General features: G+C 40.9%; 1 protein-coding gene across 1 annotated transcript; it reads left to right on the top strand.

The window, feature by feature from the left end:
* Positions 1 to 2,670: 2,670 nt before the first annotated feature.
* Positions 2,671 to 4,677, top strand: LOC131310686 (cytochrome P450 736A117-like). The gene is made up of 2 exons (XM_058337850.1): positions 2,671 to 3,659; positions 3,932 to 4,677. The coding sequence occupies exons 1-2, from the start codon at positions 2,742 to 2,744 to the stop codon at positions 4,532 to 4,534; spliced, it is 1,521 nt and encodes a 506-aa protein (XP_058193833.1). The 5' UTR covers positions 2,671 to 2,741; the 3' UTR covers positions 4,535 to 4,677.
* Positions 4,678 to 11,124: the final 6,447 nt, after the last annotated feature.

Here is an 11,124-nt window from a genome sequence, read left to right as displayed (position 1 = left end):
AATTCTGGTTAATGGCTCGCATGCATTGAGTGCTTGGATAAAGAAGAATACTTTATTGGAAGCTATCCTATGTAGTTACTTGACCTTCTCTGTAATAACTTTCTTTCTAAAAAAAAGAAAGAAGAAGAAGAAGATGCAATTGTAACTAAGTTTTACAGATTTCCTTTTGACTGATATAGTTATATTTTCTTTAAACTTTGAAGTTGGATTTGTAATTGGAACTTATGGTAATTATGGACTATTTTGGGTATTATGTTAGTTAAGCGCGAGAATTTCCTTTAAAAGATTTATCTATTTATGTTGAAAATCGAGAGCGTAACATATTAGTTGCAAACTGTTAATTGATTTATCACGATGAGGACATTGCCCACGTAGAAAAAAAATAGTAATACTGTATTATTGCTCTCTTTGTTTCCAAATCTATGATTTCCGACCCAATATGAATGCCTTTTAAAAGCATATTTGGAAGTAAAAATGGCACAAACCGTGAAAAAATTTACATTTTCGTCAATTCTAACTGAATAACAAACAGACTTGCTTTAGTCCATAGTACAAGGGTTGTAAGTGTTTAAAAATATAGTTGATGAGATATCTCTGAAATCGCTTAAAGTGCAAGGGGTGTAAGTGAAAATTCCCCTCTTATCGTATTTATAGGATACACATTTAATTATTTCTTTTATTACAAGCATACTGAGAAAGAAAAAAAACCACTCGAAATAGTATTTACTTTTATTAGAATTTCAAGCCAGGATATTGTATGGGATTTACTTTGGCATTTTACAAAGGGCACAAACGACCATTCTAATTATTCTTAAGAATAAAATAAAGAGAGATGCTACATATATTACATAGTTACACTACACGTCATACTATACTTTATGTGTATTTTTCTGAATTTTCATAAGACCTGAAATAGACTGCACACAAAAAAAGAAGAAGAAGATATAGTGTAACTATATAATGTACATATCATTCATTAGTAATAAAAATAACAAATATTTTGTCACAAGAATTAAAAAGTCCCCTAGCCTAGAAGCACGCAGATGGACCCCTCCTACTGGTAAGTGTGTAGTCAATGTTGATGGTGCTCGAAATCGTGAAGGCATGGCCACATCAAGTGGTTTGTTTGATCAGAGAATCTTCGCAGGTAATTAATTGGATTCATTATTGCTTTCAGACGCCATATTGGAATTGAGTCTAGTCTGGTGCAGAATTGTGGACTCTTCGGGACAGGATAAATTTAGCGGTGATATAAGAAGCTTTAGGCTCCGTTCTAAAAAAGAAAATAAATATTTATGTTCTAAAAGAATAATTTCAAGTTTAAAAATTATATTTTTACGTAAATAATTTTTCTATCAATATGAATCTTATTTGATAGTTCTCATTGAGATCTTTTATACAGTGCAAAAAAAATTGAAAAATTATTTTTTATTTACATTAATTATGAGTTTGAAAATATAAAATAAATATTTATTTTTTAAGAAGGTATTCTGGAACGGAAGATTTCGGATCCTCAAGTAGATATATATGGACGTTAATTGGTTGTGTTATTGAATTTTTTTTTATTCTAAGCCAAAAGGGGAGGAGGTGGCCGACCAGACATAGCAACCCTCTTTAGGGTATGAGCGGAGCGCACATATATAGGAACTCCGCATCAACGGCGGGCTCTGGTAATGGGCAAAGAGCCATATATAGCAACTACTGTCCTGTCAAGAACTAGTGGACCACAGTCGGGCTTCGCTGGAGGACTAAGTTTGAGAGGACATTGTTAATACGAATCAAACCCAAACCCTATGGGAGTGAGCCATCCATTAATGCCACGTGCGGCTGATAGCCTGATATACTAGTTGTGGAGGGAAGCCAGGCCAATAGAGCGCAGGGTAGATCGATTTGTTAGAATAAAACGCTTTCAATTTCACTAATCTTAGTTGTTAGGAGTATGTTTTAGTTGATCCTCCTCCATCCTTATATGTTGCAACAATTTCATGACAATAGGTCTTGGGCTGAAACGGCAAATGAAAACAAAGGAGAAAGACAAAGAATTTCGGGCCGTTTGGGTTCTGTCTTCTAAATGGCGTCGTTTGAGAAACAAATTTTTTTTTTTTCATATTTTGAAAACAAAACAAAAAGTGAAGTGTCATTAGCTAAAAAATGATGAGGTGGGCCTCCCTTTTGAGTGGGTGTGTGCGTGTATTTGGACTAATAAGTTAGGTGACTTATTTTTTTGTCTTTATTTAATTTATTTTGCATTTGTTTGTTTTGCGTTAAACTTTTGTGACTTATTGATTCGTCTCGTTGAGAGGAATCGAAAAAAGAAAAAAATATGATCAAAACTCATATTTTTTTTGAATAAAGGCAAAAATAAGTCAATAAATCCGCTTTTTTTTTACTTATTCTTATTTTTTTGAAAAAAATTATGAGTTTCGATCAAAATTTTTTAATTTTTTAATTTTTTGATTACTCTTGCCGAGACGAATCAATAAGTCACAAAAAGTTTGATACAAAACTAAAAAATGTAAATAAAGACAAAAAATAAGTAAAAAACTGTTCCAATATTCATGCAACCCGACTTTTCTTGGCCTAAGTTTTGAGAAATTTGTTTGTGCTCGACTTTTCTTGAATAAGGGCAAAGGCAGTGAGGTTATAAATTTCCTATAAATAACTGTCCCAATGTTCATGCAACCCGCACCACACATGCATACAGGGTATACGTATTTTCAAAATTTGTTGGAACCAGAGCCATGCATTTCTCACTATACCCCTTCATCTTCTCTCTCCTTCCCTCGTTTCTCTTCCTAGTTTTCCTTCTCAAATGGCTCTCCATCACCGCCCGACCACCGCACAAAAACCCACCCCCGTCCCCCCGAAAGCTCCCTTTGATCGGAAACCTCCACCAAATGGGCCCCTTCCCCCACCGCTCCCTCCACTCCCTCTCCCAAGTCCACGGCCCCTTAATGCTCCTCCATTTCGCCGCCGCCCCCGTCCTAATCGCCTCCTCCTCCTCCGCAGCCCGTGACATCATGAAAACCCATGACCTTATCTTCTCCAACCGACCCAAATCGACCATTTTTGAAAAACTCATGTATGGAGCGAAGGATGTGGCTTTCAGCCCTTACGGCGAGTATTGGAGGCAGATGAAGAGCATCTGCGTCGTCCAACTACTAAGCAACAAGCGAGTCCAATCCTTTCGTGATGTTAGGGAAGAAGAGACATCGCTCATGATCGAGAAGATTTCGAATTCTGGTTCTGATGTGGTGAATTTGAGCGAACTGATTGGGGAGTTAACGGGGGACGTGATGTGTAGGGTGGCGTTGGGGCGGAAATATGGCAGTGGCGGCGGAGGAGGAGGAGGAGGGGGGAGGAGGGGATTTAAGGATGTTTTGGGAGAGTTGGGGGAGTTACTGGGGTTTTTTGATATTGGAGATTTTGCCCCATGGCTGAAGTGGGTGAACAGAGTAAATGGGGTGTATGGGAGAGCGGAGAGACTCGCTAAGGAGTTGGATGAGTTTTTGGAGGGTGTGGTGGAAGAGCATGAGGGTAGAGAGAGAAAGGTAGGAGAGGAGGGAGGGCAGGATTTTGTGGATGTGTTGCTTGAAGTCCAGAGAGAGAACGTGGCTGAGATGCCTATTCATAGAGATAGCATCAAAGCTATTATTTTGGTAAGGCCTGAATCTCTGTTCTTTACGACCATCTCGTCGAAAAAATATTTAATGCTCCTGGAATAATGTTGAGCACGAATATCTTATTTTGTATTGACCAATTGTTTTGTAGCCTTGTTTTTTTATATCCTACTTCAATTACTTTCTATGATTTTTGAACAACAGTAACAATTAACTTGTTGTCAAAGAGATTCTTCTTATCTATCCTTTATTTGTCTCCTTATCAAATAAACAAATAAAAATATTTACTAAATTGTTTTTTTTCCTTGTAGGATGTATTTTCTGCTGGAACTGATACTATATCCACAGCCCTAGAATGGGTAATGACAGAGCTCTTAAAACATCCTCAAGCCATGAAAAAACTCCAAGCTGAAGTTCGACTTATAGCCCAACCCAACCATTCTGTAATTGAGGATGATCTAGACCAGATGTCCTACTTAAAAGCCGTGATCAAAGAGACTCTACGCCTCCACCCTCCAGGTCCCCTTATCGTGCCCCGGGAGTCAACCAAAGACGTCCAAGTAATGGGCTACGACATTGCGGCCGGGACACTTGTGCTCGTCAATGCTTGGGCAATCGGGCATGACCCGACGTCATGGGAAGAGCCCGAGGAGTTTAGGCCCGAGAGGTTTTTGAACAGCTCGGTCGATTTTAAAGGACAGGATTTCGAGTTGATTCCGTTCGGAGCTGGGAGGAGGGGGTGCCCGGGGATTCAGTTCGCGGTGGCGATCGACGAGTTGGCTGTTGCAAATCTAGTGCACAAGTTTGATTTTGCACTGCCTGCTGGGGTGGAGTTAGATGTAAGTGAAGCTGCTGGTATCACTGTTCACAAAAAGTTCCCTCTGCTTCTTGTTGCAACTCCTTGGTCTTGCTAATTAGTACAATGTTAGGTCCTGTTCCGCTAAGAGAAATAAGTACTTATTTTTTGAATTTCAATGACTTGTCTCATAAAACAACAAATAAGTACACTATCAAAACTTTTGATCATTTGTCAACTAAAGCTAGAACCTTGCATGTCTCTTCTTGTGTCCATGTTCCTTATATTGTCTTTGGTGCCGATGTTTTTTTTTTTTTTGCATTGCAATGGGATCCTCTCCCGTCTCTTAAAGAGATTAAAGGTTCTCTTGAGTTCTTTATGGATCTTTCATTGGAACATTAGTCGCCAACCGTTAATTGATTTATCACGATGAGGACATTGCCCACGTACAAAAGAAATAGTAATACTATATGTTGCTTGATTTGTTTTCAAAACAAATTTGTACGTGTTGACGGTAATTTTTTTTATGTAACAATTCATTGAAAGATAGATGTGTTCTATATATACATTCAACATGATTTTAGAGTGAGTAATGTTCTTGATGAGCTCTAAAAATCATGAAAATAACAATTAACTGAGATTATTTCCCCCAAATCAAGCATCTTTCCAAAGAGTAGTGCTTGACCGATTTCTAGACCTAAAATAATGGGTTGCCCCAAGCGTAAGGCTGAGACCGACGTAGCACAATATCCGGTAAGACCGGAGTCGAATCCACAAAGACGGTGATGTGTGCTGACTAAAAACTCGGGTTGTTAGAATTTAAACGGGCTCTTAGGTAGCCACCCTTTGACGATTGATTGAGATTAACTAAAACCTACTAATTGATTGAACTTTTCAAATAATTAAAAGAAGGTATGGTCGTAAGGTTCATAGCACTTGTAACTAGTTCGGATTAACCTGCTCTGTTTGAAGTTCTTAAAAACGTTTAATTTTAGATTGAACAAGATACCCCGCAAGATGCGACACCCTATGGTCGCCGTATACCCATGCGCAGCGAAGAATGAGTTTTGGACCCCCATTCTCCCGTTCACATGAGCTCCGACGATGCCCGGGTTCGTCCGCGGGAAGTATTTTCCAATCTAAAATCATTTTTTCATTGTTCGATAAAAGGAGCAGTGCCCGAACTAGCCACGGTGTGCTAATCACCCCGCGACTCTACCCGTACGACTACTCACTAATCATCATGCATAAAATAAAAGAAATCCTAATTTGAAACATGCTTTTACTGCTCGGAATATAGAATAAACACAGGATCTAAGTTAAACAATAACCAACGAACAATTTTGATAAAAAAAAGAAAAGAAAATCAATACGAGTTATCGGAGTGCGAACAATTGAACAAAACTTCTAATAACATGAAAGAATAAAAAGCTTGAAGAAAACTAAATAATATTCAAACCTAAAGAATTAATCAGGACAGCCCCGTTCGTTTCTATTCCGTTCGTGGTGACGACAGTAGCTTTTTCCTTCTTTTCCACGCAGCGTGATCCCAATAAGATATCACGGCAGCCTCCTTTCTTTGTTTTTTTCGTCCCAAAAGAGTAGTGCTTCGTCCGTCAGAGATATCAGTCTTCCTTCCGCAAAAGCTGCTGCTGCCGCCTCCTTTTTATAATATATTATAATAAAACCTATTCCGTTTCCTTTTTGTTCCAGCCGACTCCAATAATTTTCCATGGCCCACCATTTAATTGTTAACTAATAAACATTAGGCCCAGTCGATGAAATTGAAACCCGTGGACTAATCAGTAAACTCTTGACTCCATATAACCATTCAACGGTTCGCTTCAAACACCATTTAATATTTTAACTTTGTGCTTTTTGTATCAAATTCTTCAACTATCGGCTTCAAGGTCTCGCAATCCAATCTTGACGTAAAATCCATCTTATTCCTGCAAAACTTAACAAAAATCCAAAAACAAAACAAAACACGGCATCAAGTGGAACATGAGATAAAAACGCGCCTCTAACGCGCTAATTCACCCTACTTAGGCGCTCATATCTATGATATCACGCGCCTATCACACCCCCCAATTTGAGCGTTGCTAGTCCCTAGTAACGAACGAACGGAAAGATAACAAAAGGAATACTAACAAGACACAAACGAGGATATAGAGGTTATGCAAGCTGTATAATAACTAGGCGGGCAAGAGATTTTCCGCCTCCTCACTCACCTGCAACTCAAAAACATGCATGTCTTGGCAAAAAGATGAACAAAATTAGTGCCGAAACACATGCAGAGATAAATGCCCCCACGAAGGCAACGATACTACACTCGCTCACTAGAAACACTCAAACATCCCATGAAAAAGCGTTTGGCGAACTACGTGAGACCGAAACAAAGGCCTCCACGCGCCAATCAAAGACAACGCTCACAAAGAATAAAAGCACGATATAACAATCACGATTCCACAAAATGAGCAACATTAATATAAAACATGCATGAACGAGAGTTTAACAACGTGCACAAGATCCACTATGGACTTAATTAGGCTTATAATGACCGCGGTTTCAATTGAAAGGGAAACTACAAAATTAGGCGGCGGCCTATAATAGCGCAAGGTCATCTACCCAGACTGGCCGCCGCCTTACCCTTAGCTACCAACCATGCACCACTGGTGCCAACCAAACCATGTCTAACATGAAATAAAAAACAACATCCACCATAATTCTTATAGACCCACAAAAAATAACAAAAATAAAAAATAAAAAATAAAAAATAAAAAATCACCGACATTAAAGACTTGAAATGACACATAAAGTAACGATAACACCACCACTCTAGCTCCATGCATCACAGAAGTCCGAAATCAATCTGAACCGCTCTTGGCAAAGTCGTCATTAACCTCCAACTCTAGAAACTCGGGATTCTGACAGGAGGTCGAAGACTGTCTTGTAATACGACCATGCAACCACCTGTTCTGATGTGCCAGCATGTGTTGGACCCAACCAACTTGCCTCAACTCATTATCTATTCCACTTTTTTTTTCTTTTTCCTTCTTTTTTTTTTCTTTTCTTTTTCTTTACTTTTTTTTTCTTTTTTTTTTTTTTTTTTTTGAACTTAGCTTTATGCCTTGAAGGTTGGGTTTGGTTCCAAAACATGACACTCATCAAGACTTCTTCACATTCACTTTTGACGACAACGATGCTCCAAATCCAATGCAACAAGACACCCATGATGCACAAAGCTAGACCCCCCAACTACAATCCAACCCACACACCGGTTTCCTAGGCTAGACTCAGGAACTGACTCAAACTGGTTTAAGATTGGTCAATGGGACTCATTTATGGTCTAATCATGCAAAAATGCCTTGTCTCATCCCCTATGCACGTTACCAACTCTCACAAATGCATGCAAAACATCTTACTACTCAATTATGAAACAAAAGCCTACTATTTTTCACAAATGCGAGAAAAAGAAATCAAAGAATATGGAAATGTTTATCAGAATGTATTATTAACTACGTGGGGACACATACTCAACATTATTTATGGCACAAACATGTTCACAAAAGGCACCAAATATATGCATGAATTTAAATTAAACAGGCATAATAATTCGGCTAATTCTAACATGCTTGCCTAACAATACAATCAAGCATAACAACCGTATCCTCGAAAAATAAAAATTAAAAATTAAAAATTACCACCCTAGCAACGCACAAAAACATGTACAAAGTACACTCTCCCCCCAACTAGAAACATGCTATGTCCCCAGAGGATGGAGACACATCAAAAGAAAGCACAAGGGAGAAGAAATCGACCTACGGGTGGCAGCCAACCACCATGACCTCGGCCGATGTTCAAGAAATTTCCTGTCACCCGACCTCAGGGCCAATCACCATACCCTGCAAAAAACATTAGTACCGCCCGGTTCGTGGTATCCGGGCTCCCAAGACAAAAAGAAAAATAAAATACTCCACCAAATCGTCACGCGATCAACGTGTCATACTTTTCTCCCCATCCCTCGCCGGCGGGCAAGAAACGGGTGGCTATACAAGACCATGATGCTATTTTTTTTTTCCCAAGTTTTTAGTTTTTTTTTCTTTTTTTTATTATAAATGAGATAAACAAAAACAACTAAACAAGCGACAAGAACTAAAGAACTAAGAAATGAAAGACAATTATACATAGATTGTGCAAAAAACACCAGAACTTACTAAAATTCAATGTTACCAACACAAAATTGCCCTTACTAACCGGAGCTGGGCACACGATCCTTATTTTGATAGCGGCGTGCGAAGCTATAAAACCCAAGTCAATGATGGGTACCCCTATTACTAGGGGCCGGGTCCACTTCTCAATGAAGAGAGTGGTACGCAAAAGCTACCCGTCAAAACGTAGCCACAACGGCTACACAACAGGGTCATCCGAATAAACAGGATTGACCAACACCGCAACCGGTTCACCTACTTCACCCAGGATCGGCCAACACCTTCATCAAACTCCCTAATTCTGGAGAATCTAAGAATGACGCCTTCTTGGCTATCTCCAGAAGATCCTTATACAAAATATTATCGACATGCTCCTGCACCAGCGTGTCGATCAAACTCACCTCATCATCCTTGACTCGGCTATCCGCATTGAACACTTTCACCTCCATTTTCAAGTCTCCAAACGACAGTTGAACTTGTCCAGTTTTGCAATTCATGACAGCACTGGAGGTGGCTAGAAATGGACGGCCAAGGATGATAGGAGTCTTCTCAAAGACCTCCGGTATCGGACACGTATCCAAGACAATAAAGTCGACTGGAAAAAGGAACTCGCCCACCTGAATTAAAATATCTTCCACTACCCCCTTTGGAACTCTCACACTCCGGTCGGCCAATTGTAGCGTGACCGGTGTGGCTCTCAGATCGCTTAGGCCAAGCTTTAAGTACACCGAATAGGGGAGCAAGTTGACACTTGCTCCTAAATCCAGCAAAGCCTTATCGAATTTTTGGCCCGCGATAGCTATAGGGATGGTAGGACAACCAGGGTCCTTGCACTTGGTGGGGATCTCAACTTGGAGAATGGAGCTCATTTGCTCCGTCAGAAGCACTTTGTCCTGACTCTTGGTTCTCCGCTTTGACGTGCACAGATCTTTTAAAACCTTTGCAAACTGAGGAATTGCGTCAATGGCTTCCATCAAAGAGATAGGAAACTGAACTTTCTTGAATAATTCAAGCATTTGAAAGTTCACATTGACCTTAGGTTTCGCCACCAAGCGATTTGGATATGGAGCAACGGGTGGCGTTGGAGTCATGGGGGCCGCATGGGCAGACACCACCACTTCAGGAGACTCTGCCTCTTTCTCTACCTCAGGGACACTTCCCAAGTCTGGAATGACTGCTGGTGCAACCACCGGCACCAGGGGTGAAACCGATTTTTGCTTTGGAGGTAAGTCCTTATTGATCACCTTCCCACTTCTGAGAGTGGTGATCGTCTTAGCCTCTTCCAGACTGAGATTTGAATTGCTCGGGCCAGAAGAATTACCCACATAATGGGTACCAGCGACATTGACTAAAGGTTGAGAAGGAAACTTTCCCTTCTCTTGTTGAACTTGTCCAACTGCCGCCGTCAACTGGGTCAATTGGGTCCTAATGTCACCAATTGCCTGTTTGGTTTGTTCAGTAAAGCTTAATTGAGACTGCATGAGAGCCTTCATCATCTCATCAGTCTGCTTATCCCGCGGGGGATGGGTTATGCCTGGGGGTGGTCCAAAAGATGAAGGACTGAACCCCTGCTGCTGCTGAGGTGGGTAACGAAATTGGGTCATTTGGCCTTGAGGAGGCCGGAATTGCTGAACTTGTGGCTGAGGTGGTGCTTGGGGTTGCACCGGGGCGTTTTGATCCCTCCAACTCAAAAGTGGGTTTTGGGCCCACCCTGGATTGTAGGTATTTGAATAAGGATCCCAACGCTGGTTAAGTGCGTTCACCTCAGCCCGGTTACTATGGTATGCGTCTTTGACAATGGGAAATGTGGGGCAAGCAGTGACAAGATGCCCCGGACACTCACATAACGCACACACCTCTTCGACTCTCACCTCATTCGCCTGATGGACTTGCTTAAGCTTCAAGTCCTCTAATTGTTTAGCCATCTTGTCCAGCTGAGACTGGACATTGTGCTCTCGCACACTAGAAGGAAAAATGCCAGACCCACTAGGTCCTTGTGCAGCCATGGCCCTATCACCGAGGTCGGAAGGTTCCCAACTTCGGTGTTTCTCGGCCAACTCATCGAGAAAGTCCCACGCATCTTCCGGGGACTTATCTAGAAAATCCTCCTCTTTACAGAGGTACTCCATTTGTTGGACCGTAGCAACATTCAAGCCCAAATAGAAAAATGACACCAACTGGTGTTTCACGAAACCATGATGCGGTAAGGACAACAGCAAGTCCTTGAACCGCTCCCAGCACCTTAAAAATGACTCGCCCTCTTTCTGCTTATACGATTGGACTTGGCGAGTCAGGTATTTCGATTTACTTTCCGAGAAATAATTCTTGTAGAATAAATCTCGGACAGCAGCCCACGTCGTGAGAGATTGTGGCTTCTGCATCCGCAGCCACTTATCTGCATTGTCCCTGAGCGAGGCTGGGAAAAGCTTAAGGCAAGCATTCTCCCACTGAGTAGTGGTGGCCAGGGTGTGCACCAAGCCCTCGAAATGACGGACGT

The sequence above is a fragment of the Rhododendron vialii genome, chromosome 12a, assembly GCF_030253575.1.
Source record: "Rhododendron vialii isolate Sample 1 chromosome 12a, ASM3025357v1".
NCBI lineage: Eukaryota > Viridiplantae > Streptophyta > Magnoliopsida > Ericales > Ericaceae > Rhododendron > Rhododendron vialii.
This window is presented reverse-complemented; position numbering and strand designations above follow the sequence as displayed.